The sequence below is a fragment of the Mesoplodon bidens genome (genome assembly GCF_964165515.1).
Source record: "Mesoplodon bidens genome assembly, chromosome: 1".
NCBI lineage: Eukaryota > Metazoa > Chordata > Mammalia > Artiodactyla > Ziphiidae > Mesoplodon > Mesoplodon bidens.
Window position 1 is genome coordinate 219087132 of NC_138176.1, and position 12964 is coordinate 219100095.

Here is a 12964-nt window from a genome sequence, read left to right on the forward strand (position 1 = left end):
AAAACTTTCTCGGCCTTTCACAAGTAACCTGACTCGGACAGAACGGATAGAGATAGGAAGGTGGAACTCGTTAGAGTCGTAGTCACCTCCAACGCGTCCGCTCCCGGCCGCTTCTCCCGGGAAGCCTCCTGTGACTTACACACGATCCCCATTGACACTACGGTAGCCGCCCCACTCAGCCAGAAGTAGCCGCGCCTGCGCAGCAGCTAAGCTGCGGGTCAGAGAGGGGATTCCAGCGCGGCCCGGGAGAGAGGAGGCGATTGTGGGCGGAGGACGGTGAGAGGGGAGGGAGGAAAGGAGTGGGGCGGGGCGAAGGGGCGGAGGGGCGGGCCTTTCCGGAGGTTCCGACATCCTCCACTTCCTGTTTGCCGGATCTTCTGAATCCGGGTCAAAGGTGTCAACCTCCTCTTCTCCCCGGCTGATCCGGCAACGTCCGTGACAGCGGCTTCTGATTCAACCCGGGGTGGTTTTCATCCCACGACCTGCCGGAGCCCGGACGCCCACAACTGCCGCAGAACGCGGAGGCGCGCTTCCTCACCCACCGGCTCGCAGCCCCGGCCCCTGAGCACCCGTAGCCGCCGGGGGACCCCGCTGGCCCCTCAGAGCTGATGCTGAGGCCCCGCGAGCCCGGGGCGGCGGCGGAGTGCGGCCCTCTGGCTTCTTAGGCCCATCGCGGGCGGTGCCGGTTCTTACGCGCCCCAGGCTTGCCAACTCCCGCCCGGGCTTGGATGGGCCCCCCTGCCCGATAAATGTGGCTACTGAGGCGGCGGTGGCGGTGGTCGGTCCCGGTGCTGCTGCTGCGCTCCAAGTTCACCTCCGCCCCGGGGCTCTCCTGGCCCACCTCGGGGCCGTGGCCGTCCGCTCCTTCCCCACTGGGCCGGGCCTTGCAGCGTGGCGACAATGGACAAGATCCTGGAGGGCCTGGTGAGTTCTTCTCACCCGCTGCCCCTCAAGCGGGTGATCGTGCGGAAGGTGGTGGAGTCGGCGGAGCATTGGCTGGACGAGGCGCAGTGCGAGGCCATGTTTGACCTGACGACGCGCCTCATCCTGGAGGGCCAGGACCCCTTTCAGCGGCAGGTGGGCCACCAAGTGCTGGAGGCCTACGCGCGCTACCACCGGCCAGAGTTCGAGTCCTTCTTCAATAAGACGTTCGTGCTGGGCCTCCTCCAGCAGGGCTACCACTCGCTGGACAGGAAGGACGTAGCCATCCTGGACTACATTCACAACGGCCTGAAGCTGATCATGAGCTGCCCGTCGGTGCTGGACCTCTTCAGCCTGCTGCAGGTGGAGGTGCTGCGGATGGTATGTGAGAGGCCGGAGCCGCAGCTTTGCGCCCGACTGAGCGACCTCCTGACCGACTTCGTGCAGTGCATCCCCAAGGGGAAATTGTCCATCACCTTCTGCCAACAGCTGGTTCGAACGATAGGCCACTTCCAGTGCGTGTCCACCCAGGAGAAAGAGCTGCGGGAATATGTCTCGCAGGTGACAAAAGTGAGTAACTTGCTCCAGAACATCTGGAAGGCCGAGCCCTCCACCTTGCTGCCTTCCCTGCAAGAAGTTTTTGCAAGCATTTCTTCCACAGGTAAGAGTCATTACATTCCGAGAAACTCTCTCTTGGAAATATAGTGTGTGTCTCTTACGTACACACCGTGTTTGTTTCCCTGCTCTGAAAACATCTTAATGGGAGAGGAGATCTTAACACCTTCATCCAAATTCTTATCCACTGCCCTATTCAGGCTGTCACTTTGGACATTAAAAACCGGGCAGTGTTTCCAGTTTAGAGGCTGAGAACGTCGAGGTCTAAGACCTTTGGCAGCAAACAAGTTGCTTAACTACCCAGCTTCTGCTCAAGTTATGGAATGCTTTGAAGATGACAGCTACTATGTAAAAGCTTCTATTCATTAGTGACTAATGGCCGCATAATAATGTTTACCGTATCATTATTGTACTGTGAGTCTGTCATCTTGCCGACATGAGTTTTTCCTTAGTTTCTGAATTTTTCCATTTTTGAATTCATGGACTGTGTGCCATTTATTATTAGATTATCCTAGTTAACTGTGTCGTTGTTGAATATTGACATTTTATGTCTTCAGTAGTTTGTGAGAGTAGATACAGGTGGACGAGTGGAGGGAAAGAGTATGAAGACTTAAATAGGTGTTTTTGCGCTCCAGGTGTCAATAGCCCACGGATCGTGTCCTTAGAAATCCGGGAGGGATCAGGTGATACTTAGCAGGAAAATGCTTTCTCACCCGGGAATTTTACCTGTCTGTTTGCATTCCTTGTTCGGACATGGAGCTTCCAGCTCTGTAAGTTGTGAAACAAAAGATCCAAAACTGTGTTCACTCCCTCTCTGCTTGGTACATTCGTTCTCTGGCTGTTGTTCGAAATTGAACTTGTGAAGGAGCTATCCTCCTTTTATGTTGAGAATAAGAAATAAGAGTAGAGTTTTAACAGGCTCCATGCTTTCCTGATGAATTAAGTACATTTATGAAAGAATTACCAACTATATACTTGCATTATCTGAGTTTTGGTTTATTTTTTAATTGTAATTTTTCATGTATTGCCTGTGTGGCTCTAACAGTTCGATTTCCCCAGAACTTTTTCAACTGTAGCAGTAAAGCTGCTCATCTTGGATTTGCTTAATTTTCATGTAGTTTAAGCAAAGTCCCCCCCAAATTCATCTCAGTTTCTACTTCTTTAAGTGATTTAAATATTTTTCCTTAGAACAATGTGATGACTACTATAATTAATAGGGGTAAGTTACTTTGGAGGATCTAAAGTGGGAATTTAAATGATACCTTGCATTTCTTTTCTGACTACTGCTTTACAAATGAATATTTTAGCACGACAATCACAGTATTAAAGAATGCAAGAAAATAAAGTAATTTACGGACTAAATATGGCCATAGTGAAGAATAGTTTTTATGTTGCAGTGCTGTCGAACTCCTACTCTTAATCTCTCGTTTCTGCAGTTTAACATTCCTTGTATGTTAGAGTCTACCCGTGAGATGGAGTGTAACAACTGCTTGGTGGAGGGGCGGTAAATTGTTGTTCTCTCTAAATACTTCCCTCGAACTTTCTTGCCATGTTCCTTTTTCTTTTCATTTAAAAAATAGATGCATCATTTGAACCTTCCGTGGCATTGGCAAGCCTTGTGCAGCACATTCCTCTTCAGATGATAACAGTTCTCATCAGGAGCCTTACGACAGATCCAAATGTGAAAGATGCAAGTATGACCCAAGCTCTTTGCAGGTACTTCTTCATAACACCGTAGATGGTAATTGTAGATTTGGGAGGAGGAGATATTTTGCTGTATTTTGTGGGTAATGAAAAACTTAGGGAAATGTTTAAAACTGAAATTGTGGAATCAAATATATAAAGACTCTCCAAATTAATTGAAATGAATTGTTTACTATAGGCTTGACAGGCATCCAGTAACTCACAAATCTGTTTCCAATTCAGCTTTTTTAAATTCCAAAAATAGAGCACACATACACTTACTGTACAGTCAGGAATTGGTTGGATTATCAATATATTTTACTAATTTCTTTGCTCAGTATTGTTGCCTGCAACCTATTTCCTCCCTCTAGGATCTTTTTTTTTCTGGCTAAGTATATACTTTTCCTTAGTACATACTTTTACTTTCTCTTTCAACCAGGACTTCTGGGTAATACTTTCTTAGCCTTTGTTTGAAATGTGTTTTTTTTCTTGCTTATTCCCAAGTAGATGATTTGGCAAGATACAGAATTCTAATTTGATAGTCATTATCTCTTAGCATTTTGAAAATAATACTGCATTGTCTTCTGGCATCTATTGTTGCTCATGTGGAGTCTGCAGTCAATTTGATTATCGTTCCTTTGTGAGTAGTTAGGGTCTTCTGGTAATGTTTATGCTTTTCTCTTTATCCTTGATGTTTTGCAGTTTTATTCTTATATTTCTAGGTGTAAACTTAGTGTTATTTTTACTTCTCAGAACTCTTGTGCTTTTATTAATTCAATCATTCGTTCTTTCAACTATTCAAATCACATTTATTGGTCACTTACGATGAGTGCCAAGCAGTGTTAAAAACCTCATTGAACAAATGTGTAGAAATATCTATCCTAACGGGCTTCTAGCTGGGGAGGCAGGCAGGCAATATCAGTAACATATTTGAAGAGATGCATCCTGATCTCAGAGATGCTAAAATGTGGAAAGGTACAGTAATTGGTGTTCTAGTTTAGATTGCAGGACTTTTCTTGCCTTAGTGGTACATAAACTAAGTTTTACATCCTAAAACTGATTTTGTTTTAGATTTCATTAAGTATGGTAAGTAAAATAATTTCGTATGTTGGATAGTGATGAGCATTTTTGGAAAAAAGTAGATAGGAAAGCAAGAAAGTGTGGGGAATGGTTTGCAATTTTAAATAAGATAGATGAGGAAGCCCTCACTGAGAAGGTGACCATGAGGTAAAGATATGAAGGAAATGACGGTGCAGACCTTGTGGGGATCTAAGGGGAGGAGCATCAATACTGTCTTATAATTTACTGGTTTTTCCTTCAAAGGTACCATTTATAGAGATTATTCCAGTTATTGAATTTCTTTATTTCAATGACTGTATTTTTCTAACTGAGCTTTTTCTATCTTCCTGTTCTTGTTTCATATCTGTCTGGCTTTGTTTTATAATTTTTTTCTATTTTTTTTCCTGTGTGCACATATATGTGTGTATGCATAGCACATTTAAATAAAATATAAGGATTTATTTATTTATTTTGGCTTTGTCAGGTCTTAGTTGTGGTGCATGGGCTTCTCTCTAGTGGTGTGTGGGCTTCTCTCTAGTTGTGGTATGTGGGGTTCCTCTTCTCTAGTTGTGGCACGTGGGCTCTGTAGTTGTGGCACACGGGCTTTCTAGTTGAGGCGCATGAGCTCAGTAGTTGTGGTGTGCGGGCTTAGTTGCCCTGCGGCATGTGGGATCTTAGTTCAAGAAGAAGACAGGAACCCTCGTCCCCTGCATTGTAAGGCAGATTCTTTACCACTGGACCACCAGGGAAGTCCCCTAAAATGTAAGGATTTAGAACAGTGGTTTCTGTGTACCTGTTATAAATTACACTCATAAGGTAAACTTAAGTATTTATTTTGGGTTCTCAGAAAGCTACATGTGTACAATTCTCGCTCTCTAGCATTTAGTCTTTTTTGTTCTCTCTTTTTTTTTCTTATAGTTGATTTATAATGTTCTGTACGGCACTCTTAATTTTTTAACCTCTTCAAAACAACCATAGTGTCCAATTTACGAATTTATTTTTAAGATATATTTGGAAATTAATTTTTACCTATGTTTCTGTGGAAAGTTGTGATTCAGTTTCTGTTGCATTTGCAATTTATCTGACATGATCCTGTTTAACTTATAATATACCTGGAGTAATTATTCTTTATTGCAAATGTAATTGAAAAGAATAGTAATGTTTACTTTTATCACACTCCCACCTTCTACTCCCCCATACTCTATGCTTCCCTACACATAGCACTTGTCATGCTTTACTGTCATTTTCTGTAATCCAAAGAAATGCAAATGGAGATACTGTACAAGAACCAGATAGTAACATTAAAGTGTGAAATAGGCCGGGTTAACTGAAATAATAGGGAATGGGGTACACAAGCATTTTCTAAAAGAGAAAGCTGATCCTCAACTCCAGCTGTCTTATTATCACAGGGAAATTTGAGTTCAGTGTTGCTAATCTGATTTTTCAAAAGGAGACTGAAATTCAGTTTTTATGTGGAGTTTTCTAATTTTTAAAACATTGGGACAAATAAAACTGAAGGCTGGATCTAGCCCTTAAGCTGCTACCTACAATAAAGTGAAAATTGGCTTTATTCTCTACAAATTGATTAAATCTATTTTGTGGCCTTTCATAATATTGCCAATTTTAAGATTTTCAAGTTGCATGTACGTTTTTTTGGCTATAGAGAGAAATGGTTTCATTTATTCAACAAATTTGAGCTCCATTTTAATGCAGATCAAAGATTAAAGATTAAAAAACAAAACAACAAGATTGCTGTTCTTAAGCCCACAATCTAATGGAGGAAACAAGATTTATTACAAGTACAGCTAACTGTTCTTTAAATAGTAAGATATTAAACCAGCCTATCAGAGGTAAGTGTCCTTAAAATTCAAATTGTAACCAATACATGGTGGATAAGATTACTGTAGTTAACCATAAAAATAACTGATTCTATAGTGCCTTTGTCTGAGAGGATTTGAACATATGTAAGTCCAATCAAATTGAAGCAAGACTAGAATATAATTAAAGTGTAGCCAAAGGTGTTGCATTATACGCCAGCAGAGCTTAGTTCAGATACCAGTACAACTACTTATTAATTGTGTGACTGTTGAATATTTCCTAACTTTCGTTACCAGTTTGAGGGCAGAAACCATATTTTACCATTATATTCTTAGCACTTAACACAGTGCCTATTATATAATAGATACTCAAATATTTTTTGAATGAGTGGCTTCTAATTTGTGTTACTTCTGACTTGAAGTGTCTTTAGGGTGGTTAGGAGATTGGGTACACATGGGATAAGATAAAGACTAGAGGCTTATGAGATGGGAAGCTAGACATGGAGAGGATGGAGGAAAAGGCTGATTGGGTGATTAGAGATAATGGAAAGCCGTGGCCAAGTGGAATTTTCTACTCTGCCCCCTCACTCTTTACTAGTACTCCCCTTAGACCTGAGCTAAAGGGAGTTCTGGCCTTGGGCCCTGTGTGCTAGGGAGCCCAACCTGGTTCTACTCCGGGACTTTGCTCCCCACTGTATGGAAGAGTCCATACAGCCAAAGAGATGTGTTCACATATACTCCTTCTCTAAACCACATGTTTTTTTGTGTATGTATTTATGCTAAAAAATTATATACAATATATACTCATATGTTTTCTTTTAAACAAACAAAAAACAGTTTTAAAAAGATTTACCGGCATTTTTTTCTGTTTTAATTCAACACTATCTCAGATCTTTCTGTGTTAGATCCCTGTGGATAGATTCATATTCATCTATCTCATCGTTTAAAACTCAACATAATGTTTCATACTATCAATACCATAGTACATTTAGCCATTTCCTTATGATGGACATTTAGATAATTTGCATTTTTCCTGTATCATAAGCAGTGCTGCAGTGAATATACTCTTTGTACACAAATGCAAGTGTCTCTGCTTTCTACTTCACGTACTTAGAGTGGCCACAGACTTGTGAAAACCAGGCTAACAATAGTTGAGAGACGTGGAACAGCTGTTAGGGACTACTTTAATGACTTACAACCATCATTGTTGGCCAGAAAAACAAGAAGGGAGACAAAATGTGTGCAGGGAGCAGAGGGAACATACAGATAACTTGTAGTAAAATGAGTTTGAACTTTGGAGCCACTCTTAATGTCTGATGGAACATTTTAATCTTAAGAGCAAAAACCTTAATAAAGATAACACTCCAATGTTAATGTATTGATAGATAGTTTATAACATATCAATATGAAAGTCAGTCCTTTTGACATGTTAGTTGCTCTTTTGGTCACGTGTTTATGTACTTAGTATTTATATTTTACATTTTGTACAATCAAAGTATTTATTTATTGCCACATGTGTAAATATTTGGAAGAAAGACATTCACAGTATTTCCAGTGTATTAACTCATTTAACCTTCACATCGGTCCTGTAAAATTTATCCGTAATCTATAGATAAGGACCTGAGACACAAAGAAGTTAAATAACTTACATAAGTATTTAGGGTTCCCCAGCTAATAAATGGTGAATTGAGATTTTTAAACCATATCATTCTGACTTTAAAAACCTGGTTTGTTTTACTATTTTTTTTATTATATAGTCCTCCCAATTGGATTACTGGATCAAATAATATGAACATTTGGCCCAGTTGCTTTCCAAAAGAGTCATAGCAGTCTTTTTCATTGTGGTTGATGTTTAACATTAAGGATAGTCTCCATCATACCCCATATTACTTTATCTTTATTTCCATTAAACGGGATTGGTACTCAAAAAGAAAAACACTTATTATTACAAAATGAGGCCATTCCAGTATTTACACATTTGTTGCCCTTTTGTCTATTTGAAATTTCTTTTTGTTGTCTTTGTATGGTAAGATTTTGAAAGGGATGAAGAGACCTGTTTTACAATTCAAAATATAGTCTTTTTTAACACTGCATTTCATATTTAGACTGTAATCACCAGAAAGGACATATTTTGGTTCATATCCATATGTCTCAGTTCAGATAGCCATATTTTTGGTTTTTTAATATTTATTTATTTATTTATTGGCTGCATCTGGTCTTAGTTGCGGCACGCGGGCTCTTCATTGCAGCGCACGGGCTTCTCTCTAGTTGTGGTGCAGGCTCGGTAGCTGTGGCGTGTGGGCTCAGTAGTTGCAGCACTCGGGCTTAGTTGTCCCGCAGCATGTGGGATCTTAGCTCCCTAACCAGGGATTGAACCAGTGTCCCCGGCATTGAAAGATGGATTCTTAACCACTGTACCACCAGGAAAGTCCCAGATAGCTGTATTTTAACTGTTCTCCTTAGAGTAAATAAATAAATTATTGATACCACTCACTATATAGCATGTTTAAAACTTTGCATTTATGCAAAATGATTGTTTATCAGAAATTCTTTTTATGCAAATATGTTATATAAGAAACTGTCAGCTTACAAGATTGGAAACTCCTTGAGTTCTAGCACCCATTGTAGTCATTTCTACATCTTGAATAGTACTTTTCACAAGCAAGCTCAGTTTACTTGAGTCACAAAGTGAGTGATTATCTAGTATAACTCCTGTTATTCCTAAATAAATAATGTTAAAGATATTTTCAAGGCTGATAGTTTTGTGTTCCTTCAATTTTCAGAATGATTGACTGGCTGTCCTGGCCGTTGGCTCAGCATGTAGACACATGGGTGATTGCACTCCTGAAAGGACTGGCAGCTGTCCAGAAGTTTACTATTTTGATAGATGTTACTTTACTGAAGATAGAACTGGTAAGTGGGAGTGTATAAATCTATTGGAATATATGGACCCATATAATAAGTCTTTTTATCTTTGGGTTGTCCCCTTTAAAGTGTCTAATTTTGAATATGGTCTTGTTTTTGGTTTTCTTTTGAATGGGCTTTAGAAATTTAAAATGCTACTTAAGATTAGGTAATTAAAACAATTTTGCCGTTTTCAAATATTTATTATGAAAACACATTCCTCCCGTTATCTCTTGAATCCCAGCTAATCAAACTTTTACCACCATTATTCTGTCAAAGCTATCTTTGACACCAGTGCTTTCCAGTGTTGCTTAACTCAGGAGTTATTTCTCAAGCCTTCTCTCGTTGACCTGTTAGTCATTTGACATAGTTGATCACTCCCTCTTGAAACACTTTCCTGCCTTAGTTTCCAGGACATTATACTCTCCTGATTTTTGTCCTAGTTCACTGGCTTCTCAGTCTCCTGTAGTGGATCTTTCTAACTTTGGAGTGCCTTAGAATCACATCTCTGGTTCACTTTCTTCTCAGTCCATACTTATAGCGACCCATGGCTTTAAATAATGTCTCTAAGTTAATGAGTACCAGGTTTATATTTCTAGTCCATTATTCTCCCATGAACTCCATATTCACTTATCCAACTTAGACAGTTGGATCTCAAGTTCAACTTATCCACAATCTAACCCCTGATTTTTCCCTCCCAGACCTGTTCTTCCCCATCTTAAATGACTGCTTCATCCTTCTACATGCTCAGGCCTAAAACCTTGAAGCTATTCTTGTCTCTTTTCATTCTCTCTCAGCCCATATCTTACAAATCCTGTTGACTGCACCTTTAAAATATATCTGGAATTCTACCACTTTTAACCAGTTACATCACTACCACCCTGGTCCAAAGTAATCATCACCCCTTGCTATATATATATATATATATATTTTTTTTTTTTTTTTTTTTCTTTTTGCGGTACGCGGGCCTCTCACTGTTGTGGAGCACAGGCTCCGGACGCGCAGGCTCAGCGGCCATGGCTCACGGGCTCAGCCGCTCCGCGGCATGTGGGATCTTCCCGGACCGGGGCACGAACCCATGTCCCCTGCATCGGCAGGTGGACTCTCAACCACTGCGCCACCAGGGAAGCCCACCCCTTGCTATATTGATTGCAGTAGCCTTGCAGCTCCTGCCCTTGGTCCTCTTCAGGTGTCACACAAGGTCCTACCTGATCTGGCCCACTGCTACTTCTCTCATCCGGTCTCCCACTATTATTGCCTCAGTCTCTGTGCTTTACTTACACTGCCCTAGTTGTTATAACTCTAGTCCACCAGGGTGGAGGCCTCAGGGCCTTTGCTCTGCTTGTTACGCTCTTCTCCCAGTTATCTGTCAGACTTATTCTCATTCCTTTCAGTTTTTTGAAGTCAGGTATCACTTTCATCATGATGCATTTTTTAAATTCCATATATAAAATAGCAGATCTTTTTGCCACTCAGCACTCCCTGTTCAACATACCCTGCTTTCATAGCATTTCTCTCCCATGTTACTTTTTATTATCTCTACTCACCCTCTAGACAGTAAGCCCTGTAAGATCAGAGATTTCTTTTTTTAAAATCTACCATTGTATCTCCAGTACTTAGAATAGTGCCAAGCAGCAGTAGGTGGTCAATAAGTATTTGCTGAATGAATAAAGGACCAGGGAGCTATCACCTTGTAAACATGGTTTGACAGATTTTTATTTGATCAGGGAGTTTTCAGAGTTGGTTAGGTCATTTTATTCTCTTGATCTCTGTCATATTATTTCCCAACTTTCTCCCTTTCCCAGAATTTAATAGCATATGTTATGACAGAACTTCTCAGGAAAAGGGATGTTCACACAAATAATTTTTGGCCCTAGGAAAATAATCACTGACTGGATTAATTATTTCCCTACCAACTCTTAAAGTGGATGTCTTGTCTTTTCTGCAGGTTTTTAATCGGCTTTGGTTTCCTCTTGTGAGACCCGGTGCTCTCACAGTTCTTTCTCACATGCTGCTTAGTTTTCAGCATTCTCCAGAGGCGTTCCATTTGGTAAGTTATGACACAAGCTTTCTACACCGAAAAGACTTGTTTTAAAATTTCAATTTAATATTGAGTCACATTTGTATTTGTGAAAAGATTGTAGGTTGGTCCTAAATCTAACTATTTTCATGTAGCTTTATGATTCCTTTAAAATTGAGATTGTGAGATTTCCTTCCAAAGAATATGTTTTTAGAATGTTTGGGGTCTCACCAAAATTGCTCCACTTGCAATCACAACCAGCAATTGAAAGTTAAAAGTTACTCTTGTACATGAGAGATGTCACATGTCAGTGTCACTGTTGGTTGTGTGTTGCACAAGAAGCATGAAACCATAAGTCTTTTTTATTTGCCCCAGAATTAGGGCTTTTCATTCTCTTTCAGCCCATATCCTACAAATTCTGTTGATTCCACCTTTAAAATATATCCAGAATCCTACCACTTTTAACCAGCTACATCACTGCTTTTGATTTGATTTGATTTTGATTATTTGATTATCAGTTATTGCAGGTGAAAAATGACAAAATGTTATTTGGGGAACCTGTCCATTTTTCTATCTAGGGGATCACAGGAAAGCAGTGGTGTATGTGGTTACTTGCTTCCTCCAAGGTCTGATCGTCAGTTTTACAGTACTAGAAACTCATTATCAACACACCCACAATGTTAAAAATCTTAGGAATACTGACCCACCACAAACGAATTCAAAGGAGACTGATAAAGTGCAGAATTTCAGTTGTTGATTGTCAGCTAGAAATGTAACTAGCCTCAGAGAATTATATACTCACATAGGCTACTTGGTGCCTCATTTCCAAAATCTTCAGGCTTAATAGAAGTAAACCTTACTAACAAGTAATTACATTATACATTATCTCTTAGGGTGAGTGATTTCTGCAGTTCATTGCCCTAATTGGTGAGCTTGATCATCAGTTAATAACCTTGTATCCATTACACAAACAAAACTCACACTTGAGCTAATACAGCAGCTATACTAGCAAAATCTTCCAAGGGAAAAAAAACAACTATTTTTCCCTGTCTTCAGGCATGATCATGTATAGGCCATTTGAGAAAAGGTTTATTTTCAGAATTTCTGGGAAGGAAATCATCCATTCTAATATTTATTGCTCTCCATACATTCCGTAATCTCTCTGAAAAGTCACTTTTGCTGTACTCTAAACCTGTTTCTTTGCTCAATTTTTTAAAAGATAGAAGATATCTCCTTACCTTGTATTGCTTATTTTTTCCCTGAAAAAGGTAATTGAAATGGCAAATGGTTGACTTTGAAATATTTGGCTACTGAAATAAGTAAATATTAAATCATTTATTTAAAGAACAGTTAGATCTAAAGTAGAAAGTTGTGATCTGGCCTAGTAAAGTCTAAAAACAAAGACCTACTAACTCTCTACATTCTGTGTGTAGCCTGACCTGCTACTCAACTAAAATTAACTTGGGCATCTAGTAGTGGGTCATATGGTAGTTAAATCACCTATAACTCTAAATAACTAAGCGAAGGACTCAGGTTTAGGAGTTGCTAAGAATAAACAATAATCTGGAATCACCAGCATCATTATTCATTGTATTATACACTTAGAATATTTTAGAGCAAACTGAGATTGAAATTATAGTGTGTGTTATTATGGAGCAAGTTGCTTTTTGTATGCTTTTTATAAGTGGAAAAATTTTTTTAAACAAAAGAGAAAATATTAAAGCTTCTAATTAAATAAGTTATACACATTTTCTCAAATAGTAACTTAAGTTTAATGAGTATCACAATAATGTCTGCAAATATTTAGATTTGCTCATTCAGAAAAAAAATCAACTTTCAGATATTTAGAAGGTAATAACCTGCTTGGATGTTTATCTATATGCTTGTGAAGAACTTAGTCTTGTTTTTACGTCAGTGATCATTTTGACCACATAGGATGTCGTAG

General features: G+C 39.6%; 1 protein-coding gene across 1 annotated transcript in view; it reads left to right on the forward strand.

Annotated features, from left to right (window-relative positions):
• Nucleotides 1–376: 376 nt before the first annotated feature.
• USP38 (ubiquitin specific peptidase 38) overlaps nt 377–12964 on the forward strand; it is a 33963-nt gene continuing 21375 nt past the window's right edge. Inside the window, exons 1-4 of the mRNA XM_081224704.1 lie at nt 377–1582; nt 3117–3252; nt 8879–9008; nt 10948–11049. Of these exons, the coding sequence (XP_081080830.1) occupies nt 901–1582; nt 3117–3252; nt 8879–9008; nt 10948–11049 (1050 nt within the window). The 5' untranslated portion in view covers nt 377–900. The remainder of the gene's footprint in view (nt 1583–3116; nt 3253–8878; nt 9009–10947; nt 11050–12964) is intronic.